We start from the raw sequence: 19,538 nt of genomic DNA, 5'->3' as shown, positions 1-19,538 counted from the left end.
CAGAGATGAGATGCAGAGCCAGCTGCTTTGGAGACCAGGAGCTTGAGTGGAATTCCTTCAGGCAAGGGCCTGTCCCCAAGAAGAGCTAAGCCAAAGTCACGACAGCAGTTGCACAGCCTCTTCCTCTAGTCGTAACCTACATTAAGATGCCTACAGAAAAGAAAAAGTAGAGGGTTTTGGGGAGACGGCAGCCGAGGAGACAAGGCATCTGATTTCCATTTCTAACACTATCCTTACTCCCTGCATAAACTTGAACAGCAATTTAATTCCATGCCTGAATTTCATCCTCTTTAGAACAGGGCTAGTAACTTCACCATAAACTATAGTCAGTTTATAAAACTTACTACGCTTTTCCCCTCTCCTTAAAGCAAGCATCGAGCTCCGCCCAACTGCACATACTTTTGGGAGGTTATATTCTTGACATTGAGGGCGTGCTGAACTATGATAAGATGCCATGGTCAGGATCACAGCATAGGGAAAAGAAAGCAAGGGGGAAAAAGAGAAAAAGGTAAGCCTTAGCCCAGACACGCACAGCACAGCCGGTGCAGGACAGAGTTGAAAGCAAAAGAGGGACAGAAACCATTCAGCTGTACTTCAAGGTACGTTAAAGAAACTTAGTCTTGCCAAAAAAAACCTACAAGCGAACAGAGCAGTGGTTGTCTGCCAGGTTGAAGTGTAGTTGGTGTGGATGGAGGAACAGAGGTCATCTAGAATATGTGAAGACAGTTCAGCCCATTCTACATGTGCTCCACAACTCAACGATTGGGGAGGTGGGGGGAACCCTACTTTCAAGTAGGGTTTATATACTGAAAGAGGGATGACCGTATGTACAAAGGGCTCTGAAGCATGAGGAATTGGCTGAGCTGCAGGATGTGCTTGAGGAGATTTTGTGCAATTTTTAAAAGATTATGCAGATGGCAGAAAAGAAGACGAGGAACAGCTAGAAAGCTCCCCACAGCAATGACCAGGTGGCTGCAGCCACCAGCTCAGATGTTAAGCTGTGAAGTCCTTTCATACACAGTATGAACATAGTCGGACAAGCTCACTATACACCAGTGGCACATGGCCCAGCTCTATGACCTTCACCTCTCAGACACAAAAGCTGATGTTTCCACCATGGAGTACTTTGCTCACTACTACAGCTACCAGGAGGGACCTGAATTAGGTCTGTGGTCTCTTGGCTCAGGAAAGAAGTTTAACAGCCTTGAATGTGACTACCTTGGTTCAAGACAGAAGTTTCATCCAGCATGACGCATCTACTGCAACCTCTACGGAAATGTTTCACACACAGACAGAATCAGCCAAGCACACAGGAGTTCATTCACTCTCTGCCAAATCATATCATTAAACAACCGAAAAAGTCCCATGTCTGTCAATCAGTACCCACCAAGGTGGGCAGGTCTCTTGGCTGGAGGACAGGAAGAAGGCTTTTCCATTTTCTGCCTGAAAGGGAGCTAAATGATCGGCTGTCACAGTGATCCTGTTTTCATACTGAAAGAGCATTGTCTGAGGATCATTCATTTTAGAAGCCTTGATCCAACACTTACAAGAACATCACCATCTCCCAGACTAAACTATAGAAGAAAACTTCCTGCCAATATGTTGAGGCGTAGTGTTTATAATACAATTCACTTCCTCTATGGAGCTGTCACCCTCTCAGCCTGATAATACCTTGCTCTGTGCTAAAAGCTGCACCCCTGCTCCTCAAAAACAGCCAGGAAGGCTGATCAAGGTCCTCCAGAGCTCTGTGATGTCACACTCCACAGTGTTTAACAGCTACACAACAGTAAATGCTACGTAACTATCACAAGCAAGTTTAGCTCCAAACAAAAACCATTGTTTGTCACATGCTCCTGTACTCAACTGCACAAAAACACTTTCTCAGCACCAATGTGTTTCTTCTAAAGCACTTCCTATTTCTCAGTCCTCCTGAAACCATATACATATCTCATCAACTCCCCAATCCCTCAAATACAAAGTTTTAAAAGATTTTTTCAAGCTCAACACAAGTTTTCCGTGCATGAAGACTAACGACAATCTGTCAAGAAAAATCAAAGGCATTTGAAGGGGCTTGCTTGCTGAATCCAGTAAAGCACCACTCTACTTCCTCCACATGATGCTACACTTCCCAACGCAGCTCTACTGTAGAAACAAATACCCACCACACATCTAACTTAACTGGCATTCAGTTTCAAAATGACCCTGTCCTTGCCTAAATCTGTAATGGTGGCCGCAGCCCCAGAGGAGATGTGCATGTGGTAGCAAGCACGAACGAAAACACCATTAAACCATGTGAATTTGCCACAAGCTTTTTGCCATGACTTGTGAAGGAAGCTGAGAGATTCTCCATTTGCATATACTGTCCTCCCTCCTGTTAGCATCTGTTAAGTGTTAATAGCACGAGGGGTAATGGCTTCAAACTGGAAGAGGGCAGATTTAGAGTAGATATTAGGAAAAAAAAATTCACTCTGAGGGTGGTGAGACACTGGAACAGATTGCTCAGAGAAGCTGTGGCTGCCCCATGCCTGGAGGTGTTCAAGGCCAGGCTGGATGGGGCTTTGAGCAACCTGGTCTAGTGGGAGGTGTCCCTGCCCATGGCAGGGGGGTTGGAACTAGATGATCTTTAAGGTCCCTTCCAACCCAAACCGTTCTGATTCTACGAAATGGCTGTAGCATTCGGGAACCATGCCACCGCACTATACAAGCTCCTCACAAGGCAGCAGTCCCTGATCTGATAAGGCTTCTGTAAGACCTGTTCGTAACAGTTAGGCTAGCAGTGCAGACAAGATTACAGCGTAGAGTACAGCTGCTTCCAGACACGGCTTGTTAGAAAATCAGTACAAGCAGGGTCAGGGAAGGACTATTTCATGTAAGCAAAACAAGCAAGAACATGGAGTGAGCCAGTAAATTCCAGAGAAGCCAGACCTGAATGCAGGAAATTTGAAGTGTTAGAGAAGGCTCTGAAGAAGAAACATGTCCCTGTGGCTCTGCAGATTAACGGGGGGAAATGAAGCACCAGCGTAGCTGAAGGGAACTGCTCCTGAAGCCCCACAGCACACCAACAGACGAGCTTTGCAGGCAGCCACAGCAATTCCCTCCGATGCTGGATAAGGACGCGCGATTTCTTTTACAGCTGTGCCCCACCCAGGCTTCTAGGCTCAAATAAATGCCCCTTATCTACAGGGCTGCCTGTTTACTGGAGACTGCCAAGTGTGGTGACCTGCTCTGTGGATAATCCTCTCCACAGGACGCATCTTAACTTTCCAGACTGATACATCGCAACACGCTCTGTTGGTAGGAAAGAGCAGCACTCTGTCAGTAATGAGAAACAGAGTCCTCTGAAAAGCAAAGCTGGTCTGAAGGCCCTGCCTGTGGCCAAAAATGCATGGAAGATTCCCAGTTAACTAAGTGATCCCAGCCGCATATCAAGACTACCAGATAATCTACAGCTTGTTTTTTCCCCTTGGCTCGTTTTCACAGAACCACAGCAGTGTTGTCTGGAAAGGAGGTGGGCAGGTCTGTTGTCCAGCCTCCTGTCCAGAGCAGAGCTGTCACAAACGTGAGGTTGGGGGGCTGGCGCCATCTTCCCTCTCTTTGTGGAGGCCAGCAATATACGACCGTGCTATCCCCCAGGCTGTGCTTAAATGCAGCCAAGCTTAGCACAGCAGCAGTCAGTCATCCCAAAAAGCCTGTTCTCAAAGTTCATCAGCTGTATTAAAGATTCAAACCATACGGATAGGTATAAGCACACACCTGCCCACCCTGCTGAGATCAGCTAATAACACGTCACTTCTCCCGTCTTTTTTGTCTCTATCATCTTAGTCCCTATCTGCATGAACGGAAATTAATCACAAATGTTCAAGTATTTTTAAGTGAGAAGGGGAGGCACTTTGAGTCTCAAACTGCTGGCTGCTACGCCTGTCTCTAACTTAAATATCAAGCGCTTTCATGCTGCTCTAAGTATTCAACTACTTATCAATTCAAACTATGAATTATTATGAAATAGAGAGAGGAACACAGCAAGGAGACCTCCAAGTCGCACTGATTGCAGTCATAAGTAAAAATAAGCGATGCCCAAGCCTGGTGTTTTGCTGAGCATGTAGCTGTCCAGGTCACACGTGCGTCACGCTGCAGAGCCAGCCCACAGCCCAGGACCTGCACACCACCCCAAAGCTGAACACAAGAACGATGAAGCAATTCCTGCTTATTGGGACATCTCTGGCTCACAGAGGTCCACTTGGCTACGTGTGCTCTTCAAAAATCAACATCGCTGAAACAGGGAACATAAGCAAAGGAGGTCAGAATCACCTGCAAGTACTTTACCAATGCAAGATCATGACTACCATTCACTTCCAACAGCAAAAAATCACAATTAGCAAGAACTTAGCCAGGAAAGCTGGCAAAAACTCCCCACTGTATATTTGCAAGCAGCATCACAAGATTTACAATTAACATGTGTAGTCAGGACCACACTGAGTTAAGACTGTGGGAGCAGGGCATGGTACTACCCATGGGACACCCCTGAACCGAGTGGCCACAGAGGAGACAGCTGCCCGAGCCGTGTAATCACATCCCTAATCAGAGCACACCCAGAGGTCACCTCTGACGTAGAGGTGTCCAATCCTCTTGTTGTTCATTCAAAAAAGCCTTTCCTCCATGTGAGGCCACTTAGTGCAAAGCAGTAACGCTCCTTAAATTAAAGCAGCACATCCCTGAAGCTACTTCAGGCTTTTCCCCCACAACACAAAGCCCTCCAACTGAAAGAGGGCAAAAGCCAGTCAGTGTTGGAGGCTGTGAAAGTGCAAAGACCAAACTAGAAGGAACCCAAGAGAAGCGACTTCTCATCCTCCAAAGCCTTGTCTGCATCCATACTTAAAGATCAGCACCCTGTTCTCCATCGGATGAGCAGGAAATTCTTCTAAAGTGAAGTGTTAGCCTGCTCCCTCCTATGGCTGTTCAGCTGGCCACGGCCCAATACAAGGCAGGGCAGAAGCACGGATTGACCACCACTTTAGCACATTTCAAAAGCCTATCCTCCACAGGTAAGGCTTCTGATTTCTTTTTAAAAGGCCTGTTGTTTTTTTTCCCCTCAGATTAAAAAAGAGCATACAAAGATCTCACCTAGCACCAACTTCTTTCACGGAATCACAGAATGGTTAGGGTTGGAAGGGACCTCTGGAGATCATCTAGTCCAACCGCCCCTGCTAGAGGAGAGTCACCTACAGCAGGTTGCACAGGACGGCATCCAGGCGGGTTTTGAATGTCTCCAGAGTGGGAGCCTCCACAACCTCTCTGGGCAGCCTGTGCCAGCGCTCCACTACCCTCAAAGTACCCTCCTCATGTTAAGATGGAACTTCCAATGCTCAAGTTTGTGCCCATTACCTCTTGTCCTGTCACTGGGCACCACTGAAAAAAGACTGCTCCCATCCCCCTGGCACCATCCCTTTAAGTATTTGTAAGCATTAATAAGATCCCCCCCCAATCTTCTTTTCTCTAGACTAAAGAGACCCAAGTCTCTCAGCCTTTCCTCATATGAGAGATGTTCTAATCCCCTAATCATCTTCGTAGCCCTTTGCTGGACCCTCTCCAGCAGATCCCTGTCTTTCTTGAACTGGGGAGCCCAGAACTGGACCAGGGCACATTGCTGGCTCATGGTCATCCTGTTGTCCACCAGGACTCCCAGGTCCCTTTCCACAGAGCTGCTCTCCAGGAGGCCAGCCCCCAACCTGTACTGATGCATGGGGTTATTCCTCCCCAGATGCAGTACGCTACACTTGCTCTTGTTGAACTTCATAAGGTTTCTCTCTGCCCAACTCTCCAGCCTGTCCAGGTCACGCTGTAAGGCGCAGGGGAGGCAAAAGTTCACTAATGAAAGAAAAAGGGAAACAGCCTTGGGAACTGTAGGGCGAGAGAAATGAGTTGTCCCCTAGCGAAACTGTGGTGAAAAACCACTGCTTCTGCAGGATCACCAAAGAGCCTAAGCCTGAGCTCTCCAGGGGCAGGAGAACCTCAACTCAAGGTGAACTGAGGTTTTTTTTTCACTGCTGGGAACAGCCCCCTCCTCACTGCAATGTTAATTTCCAACAAAATATGGAAACAACAACTAGCTTGTTAAACTAAATTCTTATATTACCTTATTAGAAGACAAGCACAGACAGGAGGAGTTTCTATGGACAACTGATCTGCAAAGACTTGCCCCTGTACCATACCTGACTAGGAGGTTGATAGAAGGCCACAAACTGTTGTGACCTCTTCTTACCCATGCAGGTAGCGACATTTGCTCTGGCATTTGCTCATTGAGACACGGAGGTTATTGCTCTTTAACCTGCCTGAGAAACCTTTTTTCCTGTCTAACACAACCCCAAGATTCTGTGAATCCCTCTCACATTCATATAAATACATATTAAGAAATCTACTTGAAAGTGCTCATGTTGAAATCCTTTGTTTAAAGTTCGCTAGTGTTTTACAAAGGCTGTCTGCAGGAGAATTGCTCAAGTACAGCTCCTGAAATGTGAAATAAAAAAACCACACCACAACAAAACAAGGCCTCTTACTATATCAGCAGGATAATGTCTGCATGGTTTTTTTCCTGCCTAAAAAGGACATTGTTTCTTACATAATTGTCAATCACTTTTTTCCAGCATGGGATGACTCCTCTAATAAATAATAATATTCATTACAGCAGAGATGCACTCAGCAAGTTTCTCTGCACAAACGAGATCAACCTGACAAAGCATTGCTTGGCTGAACACAAGCGTCACTATTAAAATCACCATACTACATATTTTTTTCTTCCCCTCAAACGCCTCCTTCCCCCTCTGCATGAAAGCATCCAGGAAAATTTATCCCTTTACTGAGTGCTGTGGACTAGTCACATTCATGAGATGTAAGCCACCTAGCCATGGGCAATGTTGCTAGTCCACCAGAGGAGACTAGTCACGGGCCATGCTGAGACCAAGACCGCTGAAGTAATCTCAAGCTTTATAGATCGAATTCAGTACCTGACGTGTTAATAAATACCAACTTATTTTAATAAGTTTGTTTGCATTTCAAGTAAACCAACAAATATTAATGAAATTAGCTTCACCTCAAAATCGCAGAAGCAAAAATTCTGTGAAAACAGTTACAGCTTACAGTTTGACATTAATTCAACTTAGATAAAATAGCATCTGGAATGATTCTACTGATTTCTGCAACTCACTGATAAAAAAAACTACTCAAGCAGTAAACAGAAAAAAAATTATTAATATTTAACCCTTATCTCAAAATATCTTTTTGAAGTTATTTAACAAAAATAAACAACTCTGTACTTAAATTTAACGATGTAAAATTACAACAGCTCTTCACTTATGAAACCTGTAGTATAATCTGTAACAAATAAAGTTTTTCATTGGACTGAGGGCCTGGTTACAGACCTGTAAATAAAAGACTGGTGACATCCCAAAGGGAGATCTGATGAGCTGGACTCAATTTTAACATAGAAAACGGCACCACAGTAACTCAGAAACAAAGAAAGTAAATTACCATGGTTCTTCAGAAAAGAGGACGCTATGGTTGCTATAGTAAAAAGTAAATATATAATTAACAATTTATACAAAATATGGGCTGACAAATAAATGGTATTTTCAGAGTAAGCATATTGAAGATTTGGATTTTACCCTTCTGAAAATACCTCAAGTATTGCAACAGAAAGAAAGGAAACCGTAAAGTTCAACAAAATTCTGCAAGTACAAGTATTTACTTTTAGAAAAAAAGAAAGATGAACATCATTCTAAAGCAGTTGCGGCATTCCGAATCTGTGACTCTGGAAAGAAAACTGCTTCCTTCCAACATATGAAGCAACAGAGAATTGACCAATACTACTCTCTCTTACATGAATTTAAAATAAAGTTTTCACGTTTCCACCGATCCGATTTAACAGTGAGAAGAGCAAGGAGAGCTGGGAGGAGTTTGATTAGCCAAGCAGTGAATGTCCTCAACAAAGCTTTATTATGGATTGGTTATTTTGTTTCCTGAATGTAAGGTGTAGAAAGAATGAATGAATTATAATATAGGGATACCAAACTAACTTTTTTTTTTTTTTTGGACTAAGAGCAACCAAAATACATCATTCCACTTTTCAGAACAAGCCATTCTAATGCAAAGCTGACCACATTAATGGTCGACTTCATAAGAGCCCATGGAGACAAAACAAATCAACACTTTGGCCTCTTTTGAATATCATCTTATCTGGGGCCTAGGAAGAAAGCACAAAAAGTGGTTAATAATTAGACGTGGCCTTTACTAATAAAGTTATATTAATCTTCCAGTGTTATCTTTTGAGATAAAGGCATAGCTTCATGGTGGCAGAGGTACAGGAAGGTACCAAAAATAGCTGAGCATGTCTTTAACTATGAACTAGAAGCTTCTTGTTTTGTTTTACATAGCAACCACACAGCACAAAATTTTGACAATCTGGCATGTTTTGAACTTATTTTCACTCTGCTCATTTTTAAGTCCTAATGGCTGACAGTCTCTAAAAGTGACATTAAATGAAGTGCAGCTCTGAGTATAGCAGGAATACGAGATGCAATCCTCAAAGTGGAAATCTGAAGAACCTTCTCTTTTTAAATACAGGTTAAAAAAATTACTATCATACTGCATTAATGGAATTTTTATTCAATACACAGCTCTTTTATTTGATGTGGATGCAGACAAACATATCCCTTAAAGAAAAATAAAACAACCCCAAACAACATAATACTTCTCTACTGCTTTAGAATTGATGAATGTGCTCCCATTTCTCCTAGACTTTGTAAAAAAGAAAGAAAGAAAAAAAAATTTACAAGCAGGAACCCTCAGAAGAGTGCCTTACCAGGAAAGGCCAGCCTGACCACTCGCTATTTCAGTTTGTCCAGCAATGTCTTATTTGCGTGCAATGAATAATCAGATGCTAGATATCATTAGAGTATGGCATAGTGAATAAATACTACCCATAGGCTGGGGCGGAACAGCAGCGCACAAGCCCAATCCATCTTTGCATGTGTTTACATTACACGTTCTTGAAAGTTTAACGCTTTGCCTGGATTCCGCACATCAGCCTTACTGCTAGAAAAGTTGCAAACAGCAAGAAAGAAAATCATCATTAAAAAAAAATATGCTGTAACACAGGCTTCAAAGAGCTTCCACACTCCTCGTTATTTCAGAGATGATTAGTTAAGGTGCTTTCAGATTCTGCATTGCAGACAGGTTGGCAGAGGTGGCTGTTTAATAAGCTCTTAACAGTCTTCAGCGGGATCTGAGGGCAGTTCCTAAGAGAGAAGCCCCGAACTGCTAGTTTCTGTAGCGTGGCATCTGTGGAGCTGGGGCTCCCTCTAAGGGGGCTGCAGAAGAGACTGACATAAGCTGTCCAGCATGCATTCTCTCATTCACCCGCAGTTCACAGCCATCCTGCAGCATCCTTATAGCTATCCTTGCAATGTTTTTAGAGTCATCAAGTCCGCTATGAGGTCTCCCGTCGTAATTCATGCCCAGCTTTTCAAGCATGATTGTCAGCTTGGTCTGGTTCCTAGGAACCTGATGGAGAAAGTGAACCACATTCAAGAATTAGGTTCTGTAGCAAGTCTTTTTAATCTAACACAGTGCAGTAGAAACATATGCAGATTTTAAGCCTACTTAAGTCACTTACTGCTTTCATGTTGCCTTTTGTCAGATCACTAACTATTTAACTTCAAAGCACCTTGGTGAGACAGATACTCTCATTTTTACAGAGGAGACACAGTCAACAGGAGCTTGTCTAGACTTAGGATAATCTGAAGAGCCTCTCACCATTACCAGCACTAGCTCAAGAGATGCCAGCGCTGGCAATGGTGGAAGCCATGGCCGAGCTAGGTTAAACAAGCCTTGTAAAAAAGGAATTACCACCCAAAGCGGCATTGCAGAGGGAATCAAATTTTGGTTTTCCTTTTAAATACGATGGGACTAAAGAAGCACCAGGCTCCTGATTCTCACTGACATCAAACCTCTGAATGCCTCCAAACACCACAGGAACAGATCAGCAACACCTATAGCAGCCCGTATTTAGGTGGATAACCAACAGCATTAACAGACAAGGAAGCTTAACTGACTTACCCATGCAAAGTGCTACACCAGCAAACGCCCCAAGTCCTTTCTTGATTAACTACTAAATATACATTTGTTCTTTGGAAAGGTCAAAGAAAAACAAAAGGGTAACTTTAAAGGATAATTTTACTTTGCTGTCTTAGTGGTAGTGGTTGGGGTGGGGGAACACGGGTCATGACAAGTTCCATGATATTGCACCATGCTACTGCATTTAATAGCGAGACAGAATGGTGACAACAAAGTTGCCAAAACCCTGCAACATGCAACTCCAGTAATAACACCCACAAACTAGGCAGGGGAGACATACTGCAGGTTGTGGGACATTCCACAGGAAAGTTAAAATTAGTAACTAAGAATGTGTTGTACCTATTACTATTACTTAACAACAGATTCAACAGCAGCACAGAATAGCTGAACAGAAGCACCGAACAACTACAAATGCTACAACTGTTTGCATTTATGGGAAAAAAAAAAAAATCACAAAAAGTAAAAAGAAACTGATTCCTTCTAAGTTACAATGTTCACTGTATTTGAATGAAAAAGCACTCAGTGCTCAACAGAAGGAAAAGGAAGGTATGTTTAGGTTAAAGTTGGCAGGACTAAAAAGACTGTTCTGTATTCTAGCGTGTTTCCAATGGAAACAGTCATGCAGAGAAGGCACAATCACAGAGGGAGAAATGGAGTAACCCTATAATATTTGCACAGCACAAAGTAAAGCTCTTTGCTTACTAAATGTTAACCTCTTTTTTTTTTTCCCCCTGCAGGTTACATTTAGTATGAAAAAGCCCTTCAAGAGAAGATCATCAGCTAGGCTGAAATCATATTCAAAGAAATAGTTTAGTGAAGACTTGGAATTCGCTAGAATCTCAAATAATGCATTTTATGGTAATCTGACAGTAAAAGAAAGCAGCAATAAGGTCCAGCACTTGGTATTACTTTTCTCTTGACTGTAGATATGTCCTCATCTTTCTCTGTCCCCATTACATTCTCAAAAGTGGAGATATCGGCAGTTAGTGGCGCAAATTATTTTTGTAGTGTATTACATGAAAACAGGAAAAAATAATTGAAAAGTTGATACAGAGCCTTTTCAGCTAACCTACTTCAAGACACAACTGGATCTAAGAGCACCAGCATGATGTTTTTAGACAATCCTTCATGGAGCATCTCCTGATTCTTAAAAACAAGATTAAAACCAAAATGCAGGAGATAATACGATCTTCAATTAGTAAAGTGAGATCTGGGCATGAAGCACATTTGAAAATCTGGCCCCAGGCAACTAGTTTAAGTACTATAATTTTATATTACTCAAGTAAGGATGACAAGCACAACAGGACATGCTAGACTTTTAAACCAAATTTTCCCGTAAGAGCAACAACAATCTGTACGAACCTTATAGAAGTTCCCATACGATTTGCGAATATTGATCCACTTTTTGGCAAAAGAAGGGTATTTGATACGGCTAATACGGCACTGGATGTTCAAAAATTTACTCATATCCCAAGATCTTAAAAAGTCAAAAGAGAAAAAGAGAACATTAGTAATATATAATTCAGATGCCCTGCCTTCTACATATTGCACAGCTGTAGCACAAAAAGCTCTCTTTTCTTTGGTGGTCAATAGGAACAAAACAGCTTAGGAAAAGCCCTTTTGCTATTCTCATGGTAAAAGATTTTTTAATATGAATTTGTTGATCATGGGGAAAACAAATAACGACACGAGCAAGATTTTCACTAGGATGGTTTCAGGTCCAGGACGGTTAAAACAAAAAACAGCAGGCCAACTTCTCCACGTACCACATCTACTGCAAAACCTGCCAATAAACAAGATGCTTACACAGCCCTTGGGGAATCAAGTGACACCTTAAATCTTCCTCATTACTTGGATATGCATGCATCTCTCTGCTTAACATCGGTTACTGAAACAAGACTACATTTAGCTTTAGGAGAACCAGACTTTTATGGAAAGAAGTTGAAACTATAACCCTATGCACTTTTAACAGGCTTCCTGAAGGGAACCACTCCAACAACTTTGTAAGCTTCAAGCTAAAATAAAGCCTTTTTTCCCTCCCTCTTGCAGCTGTCTACACAATCTCACCTGTATGACAGAGATTTCACTGCACCTATTTTCCTTGAGGAATTTTACTGAGGGGAGTCCTCTGGAGGGGAATTCCAGACACATTCTAAACCGCGTAATATAACCAGTCTTGCACTAGTTTTGCTTTACCATTTTCTTTTTTAATTCACTGTTGCTTCCAAAGATAGAAACCTAATCACAGGTAAAAAATTACTCAAATAGCAGTATTTAACCACAGTCCTTTAAATTAATTAAAGTCGGAATGACATTATTTTAACTCCTTATTTTTAAGGTGTACATGGATCTAAACCATACACCTCAAGTCTTGTGTGACAGGTCTTAAAGGAGTTCACTGTTCCCACCAGACAGAACCACATTTCAGTGATATGGGTTCTTCACCAGAAAAGACCTGTGATTTATAGTCGTTGTCCAAATCTTCAGGAATTTTGAGGAAAAAAAAAAAAAGTCTCACGGCCAGAAAAAATGGCCACTTAGCACTCGCTAAGTTGCATTACTTGAAAAAGTTTTTGTTATGCACCCATTCATCTATGACATTATTTTTCAAACTACTTATATTATAGACTAGAATATTTATCTGTGTTTTACTTGATAGAAGCACTAGGAAGTCATACTAAGATCCCCCATGCTCTTTTTTTCATAAACTGCAGTTTTGTTTCAAGGTTCACCTCTCTTTGGTTCAACGCAGTCATTATAACATTATAGTCATTATAACAGAGCGGCACAGGACGGCCTTTTTAATCCAGCACAGCAGAAGACTTACTCCGGGCAAACAACAGGCACAGCAACATGAAAATGCATAATTCACCTCAACATGGCTAATATTAAAAACTCTTTATGCTACTTAAATCCCTCATTCCAAGAGAAGGAGGAAAGCAGACACGTTGACAGAATAGTAATGTTTCGTGGCTAAAAACCAAGCATCACTTACGGAAAAATTCCCTGGCCAGTGCTAGATAAGGTAAGGCTCAAAAAGTATCTTTCATCGTATAACAAAGCCAAGATCAGAAGAACAAAGTTGCATCACAGACATATCTAGATCTCAAGATCTGTTCACTCTGCAGTCATTAGGGGACTTGATTTTCCACGAAGACCTTGTGAGAGAACAAGTTCAGGTGGCAGCTCAAAAACTAATCAATCCCTCACACACAAAGGGTGTCAGAGCTGGGACCCACCAAAGCCATAATCCTCTAAGCCAAAGCAGAGAATTTTCTGTGCTAGCTATTTCTCCTTGTTCAATAAACAGCATAATCCATTATTGCTTTCTGGTGAAATATGCAGGATGTATTAAGAGCAACACTAATAAACACAGAATACAATACAACCACCACACATATCTGAAACCTTGGATTCGGGAGAGCATGGGAGTTGCTTAGAACCAAAATTGCACAACGCTATTTTCAGGTATTTTGTGCTACGTGAAAACTAGATGTAAACAGAGAATTACAACAGAAAAGGATAAAAAGTATACTCAACATCATTTAGTAGCATACAGAAAGCTAGGAAAGAAACAGTGCCATCTAATGGATTCAAGCCTCATTTCAAATTGTTTAGTTCAGCTTTTCTGATTTTCCTGAAAGCTAAATTATAATAAAATGGCAAAATGGCAGAATCATGATCCACCTTTAAAAATACTCTCACAAAGATTAAAACACTGTTTTGCAGTTTTGGATTGTACTGAAGGTTACATAAGGACATACCCATCTGTCAACATGGAATAGCTGTACTTTGTTCCCAGTTCTCGCTGTCTCATCCACTCTATCACATTCTGCAGAACTTGAGGAAATGTATCAGCTTTATCAACAATGTCCTAAAAGAAACAGAAAAACAAGAGAGGAACATTTTTTCAGAAAAAAATCAGCATGAAGTGTAAGAATTATATTGGTATATAGGCAATCACTAAATCACTCACTAAACTGGCTTCACAAAAATCTTTATAAACAGACTACACATTAAAATAAGCAGTTGGTCAGATTTTTCTATACAGAAAAAAGCACCACAAAAGCACCACTAGAAACGTCCAAATGGCATCTATAAAGGTAACAAGGTTAGTTCGCTGCTGAACTTAGATTAAAACTTTAGATCTTGTTTCCCATGCTCCTGCTCATGTCACTTGGTCACAAGCCATCGTAAGACTCTAAACCTTTTAGAATAAAAATCTTAGAAGAGGAACCGATGCAATTCAAAAGGTGCTTTCCTCTGTTAAAGATTAAGTTTCCATATATGGATTACAAAGTGAATGCTATTCCCTACAGCCCCTTACACACACCTGAACGACCAACTTAGCGAAATCAGTTCTGTGACAATTGGGAGAGGGGAGGAAAAACACAAGGATTAAGAGAATAAGCCTTACAGAAAAATTACCACAAAAGATTACCAGTCTGAAAACTTCAACACCACATCTCTTTTTTTCATATTTTTTCCTGAAAAAACAAAAGTGCAAATTACCTGGGTGATGCCTGTCAGACTGATGCAGAAGTTTGAAAGCTTGGGATTAATCTCTGGCTTCACGTATTGCTGAAAGGTATCCTCCTGTATCAAGAGAATCAAACACTCAGCAGCAGTGCACTATGCAGCCTGCAAGGCAACTTCTCTAGCTTGCCCATAGCCAAAAGGCAATAGCGGCTACTTGTCCTGCTGGAGGCAAAAAGGAGTGTGTACCTCCCGAGCCAATATGAGCCTCCTGGCTGGCCATCATGAGGTTTCCAATGGGACAGACAGATGGCTTTCCAACTGGAACATGCCCTTCCTCTCAGCCAGTAGGCACCAAAGAGCAGGGATGTGGATGTAAGAGGGCAGAAGGACAGATTGCAATAAAGGGGAGAATTTGGGAAAAGGAGAGCATGAATACAGAAAAAAAAAAAAAAAAAAAGAAGTGAGAGGCATGAACAAAGCCAGATGTTTTTTAGGTGGTATCTCTAAAGGCTCACCTGTAATTCAAGGAAGGCAACTGGCCACACATCTCAGAAGCTGCATGCAAGTCATACACCTCTGGATGCCAGCCAGACATAAGCACAATGACCTCACTCCAGGAAACTGAGCAGCACAAAAAGAATGCCCCAAATCCCTGCTGCTACAGAAAACCTTTCGGATGGAGGAAAAAAAAACATGCCGTTTCCTACTACTCTAGAGGTAATAAAACAATCTGGGTAATCTGCACAATCCTGTCTGCAGTTAGTCATACATGCAGCTACACTCTAATGTAGCATCACAGTGACTACTGGAAATCCTCCTCCTCTTAAAAGTTCTTGATAAATGAACCATTAGTCAGAGGTGAGTGCATTTCCTCCGTTTCACTGAGTCACTCGGTTTCAGCTGGACAGCAAGTAGTTTTTCCTAAAGGAAAGCTGTACCGCAATAGAGCACTTGAGGCTGCCAAACACCTACTAAGTATGTTTAAAATCAGGTTACACAGCTGTCAATCTGCTAGGTACATTGTGGAAATATTCTAGCCCACCAAGAAGCAGAGTTCACTCAATCTCACTTTCTAGACCTCTGCATTAGTCTCTTCTAGACTGCCAGAGACCACAGGACCACAGAATTTGCTAATTCTTGTTTATAATGAATCCCTTGAATCCTAGAAATAGCTTTGTGGATCTTGAAGCAGGAAAAGAACAGCAGGGAGGGGAGGACAACTGAAAAACTGGAAGTCCCTCATATCAGTAGAGGGAGTCAACAGCAGGAGCATGATCTGTTCCAGATGCTTTAAGAATAGAAAGAAAGTTTTGTTTGTATGTAAGAGGCACAGATGATAGCTCCTTATGAGAAAAAAAAAAGAGAAAAAAAAGTTATTTTTAATGAAGTTCAACATCTACCTAAAAACTAATCTAGACTTTCTGAAGCAAAGAAGTTACATCGAAGAACAGCATACTGACATAGTTATTAGTTCACTTACTATTTCCAGGGTATGCGTGTTTAGTAAGACAATAGGAAACTCAATTATTTCATGTATGAATTCAGGGGGGTTTCCTTCTTCACATGTTGCTTCAAAGTCAACAACACAGATGTAGTCGTAGCAACTGTCTCCATTAATGGCTTCCTTCTGCATCAGCTTCTGTTTCTTATAATAGTTTTTCAGTCTCTTTTTCAGCACATCTTTCACTCCTCTAAAAGAAAAACAAACAGGGAAAGCGACAAAGATCACACTCTCATTTAATTAATTATATCACCATTGTAGAACTGAAGCTGTATTTAATGTTTGAAAGTTCATCATTTATTAACCTCATTTTGAACACGAGCACTTAGGAAGTCTGCACTCAACTTTATCATACAGTTAACACTCCATTATCTGGGATAATGCAGAGGCTGCAATAATCCCCCCCGACAACTAACACATCTAGATAATATCAGTATTTGGGGACAGGCTGGGAAGCACAGCACAGAGACACTCTGCAGTCACCTCCAGTTCAGCAAGACTCGGTAGTCGAAGCCTTTGCAAAGCCCAAGTCTTTGCAGATTGCTCCTAGATGACCTCTGGCCCTGGAAGCAGTACTGCTTCACCTGTATTTCCCTGTGCCCTCTGCCTGAAGTGACTGATGCCCAAGGTATTTCTGCATCAGTGGCACAGATAATGCAAAATCCAGCTAAAATGCCCACATTTTAAATTTATCTCAATTTAAATTGAAAAATGAGCTTGAGTAATTCAATTAAAATAAACTACTTGAGATTTCAGTTGTCAGAAAAACTTCCTGGTCAAGACCCTGCTTTTCAGGAGGTTTGTGTCTAACATATAAATTGGCAGTGGCAAGCGATTAAAGTTACTTACTGTGTCTTTTTAATACAAACATTATAATATGCAAGTGCCAGAACTGCTGCGTACCAAACCAGGGCTGAATAAACAAGGATAATTTACTTTTCAGAGGAAGTTATTTTTAAAATTACATGTTGCAAATGAAATCACAAAAGCCGTAAGAGCTACTTGTAGCAAGTGGTATTATCAGAAAAGCTGCCCACTGATCCACAAGCGAAAACTGGAATCAGACTACTAAACCGGCATTTGAGAACATCAGCTTCTTCTGCAAACACAGATAACTCTTTTTCACTCTGGTTTATTAATCTAGTTTAATTCAATGACCAGTTCATTCAAAGTTGAGACAATATGGGAGCTGATGGAGGGGAAAATTACTTTTTTCTTCATCAAACATATAAAAGAAGTTGAAAGAGGAGATGATCTGCTATCAAAATAACCCCAAGGGAAAGGATGTGTGGCGATCTGCTCAGTTCACTACATTAGAGGTGATGCACTATCTGTTTACATGTAAGACATATTCTGACCAACTTAATTGAATATATTGACAAAAGAAGTCTAGCTTAGCTAAAAGAAAAGTTTAAAGCTTTCTTCATTTACAACTGAACAAAAAACACAAACAGAAAATTAATAACCTAGGAAGAAACCATGAACACATAATTTAGAATTTGAATTCTGCTTTTTATTTTTAAAACAGAATAATTGCTGAATAGTTATACAAATCTAACCTGTTTTACCAAAAAATTTATCAGATAATGATAAAAATCTTTCCTCCTGAGGAGCTAAATTCACTTAAGCAAAGGAAGAATTAAATAAACTATGCAGCCAGAACATCTGCAGAGAGACAGGGTGGAGGTGGCAGGCTGTACTTCCCATCCCACAGCACTTTTTTTTTTTCTTTTATTCTGTTCAAATGAATCTCTGTTCCTTCTGGTTTTGGTTTTGTTGGGGGTTTTTTGTGTTTTTTTTTTCCCCCTCTGAACATCCTCTCCCCTACAGTGGGCGTCTTCTCTAGAAAGCTAGACTTCTCCTTTCAGACTCCATCTCACCTTTCATATTCCCTCTTCCTCCACAGCAGCAGCTTTTCACATTGCTAACTCCCCACCACTACCACCGCCTTCCTCATTATGGCTCCCAATAGAAACAATATGCTTTGTTTTTCCCAGTTGACCTTCCTCTCAACATCTCAAATTTGTCTGGCCGCAGCAATATCAAAGGGTCTTGCAAGTCATTTCCAATAGAGCAGGAACTACTCTCTATATTCCTAGCCCTTTCGTCCTCCTCAGTGATCACAAATACAGTTTATAATACACTCACCTATTCCCATTGTTTTATCTCATCCATTCACATTCGCAAACTCTCCATCTAAAGGTACCTGTCCTCTGCATTGATTAAGTTCCGAGCTCTATCACCACAGAGGTTCTAGCCAATACCAGATCTGCACTGGGTATATAAAAATACACATGTTCAATAGTTTCTGAGTTTCTATACACAAAAGATCTGCAACATTACCTGAGAACCCTTGCAGTTCTTTCCCTCTTGACCAAAAAAGTGTAGAGAAGTACACGTTATATTAGTTGCATATTATTTTGTTTCTTTGTGTTACCAGTTGAGACAGCACACATTTCCGGTAACACATTAAGCAGTATCACACGCACTAAACCTACAACAAAAGCTGCATCAAGACTGCATGTAAAACAACTGGTGTTTGGTGGCGTGTCTGCATTGTACTTTGTGGTGTGTTTTTAAACTTTAAAATAATCATTCCTTATGGCTCTACTGCGCTCAAAAATAAATCAAAAGGCTTACAAATCAGCCTAACCTGGTTTCAAGCTTGAACTCTGCAAGTTTACTTCTGAGCTCCTCTCTGGTCATTCTGTTGATATAACCATTGGTTATAGCAATTTCTTTGTAAACTGGATCACTGAAGTCATTCGAACTGGCAGTTGAGTTTTTCCCATTAGTTTCTTGATCACTGATCCTACAATGCTGCCTACCCTAGAAGAAAAAGAAATCCGAAGGTCATTTAAGATCACAACAAGAAGCTAGAGCACTCAAATTTACATATAACTTTGGCACTATAATACTATATTATAATACAGTAAAACGTTATAGTTTCACTCATGATCAAACTAACTGAACTAGCTTACAGACGGGTAAGAAAATCAATACCAAAGCCTGCTCTGAAACCTCATTTTCCTAAAAAATCAACAGGCAGAAGAAAGGGATACTAACGCACGCGTCTGAAGTCATGCCAAACAGCAGCTCTAAGAAACAAAACCTGAAGGCGCATCCTAATTTCAACAGAGGAAGTCAGTTCTCTGGTATGAGCTGGCAAAACCTTGACCAGCATCAAGAGATTTCTCCCCACACCTTAAGTAACCGGAATCTGTATTGATCAAGACGCACAGACAGATGTCCAACGTGTGTAAAATAAATAAAACAATAAATTAAGAGGGAAAAACTAACGGCACTTCCACTCTGAACGGCCACTGCCAGCCTTTGTGGGGGCAAGCGCACGGCGGGGCCGGCCCGCGCCGGGGCCTCCCAGGCCTGAGGCGCAGAGGGAAGGCCCGTAGCAACGGAGGCGCCCCCTCAG

The 19,538-nt window shown here is 41.4% G+C and overlaps 1 protein-coding gene across 1 annotated transcript; it reads right to left on the bottom strand.

Moving 5' to 3' along the window:
- Positions 1-9,066: 9,066 nt before the first annotated feature.
- ERI1 (exoribonuclease 1) lies at positions 9,067-19,192 on the bottom strand. Its single transcript, XM_009893676.1, has 7 exons — positions 19,175-19,192; positions 18,762-18,937; positions 16,088-16,298; positions 14,641-14,724; positions 13,893-14,002; positions 11,491-11,605; positions 9,067-9,555 (listed from the first exon to the last, which is right to left on the bottom strand). The coding sequence occupies exons 1-7, from the start codon at positions 19,190-19,192 to the stop codon at positions 9,313-9,315; spliced, it is 957 nt and encodes a 318-aa protein (XP_009891978.1). The 3' UTR covers positions 9,067-9,312.
- Positions 19,193-19,538: the final 346 nt, after the last annotated feature.

This window comes from Charadrius vociferus, unplaced genomic scaffold (assembly GCF_000708025.1).
Source record: "Charadrius vociferus isolate BGI_N301 unplaced genomic scaffold, ASM70802v2 scaffold59, whole genome shotgun sequence".
Lineage (NCBI taxonomy): Eukaryota > Metazoa > Chordata > Aves > Charadriiformes > Charadriidae > Charadrius > Charadrius vociferus.
This window is presented reverse-complemented; position numbering and strand designations above follow the sequence as displayed.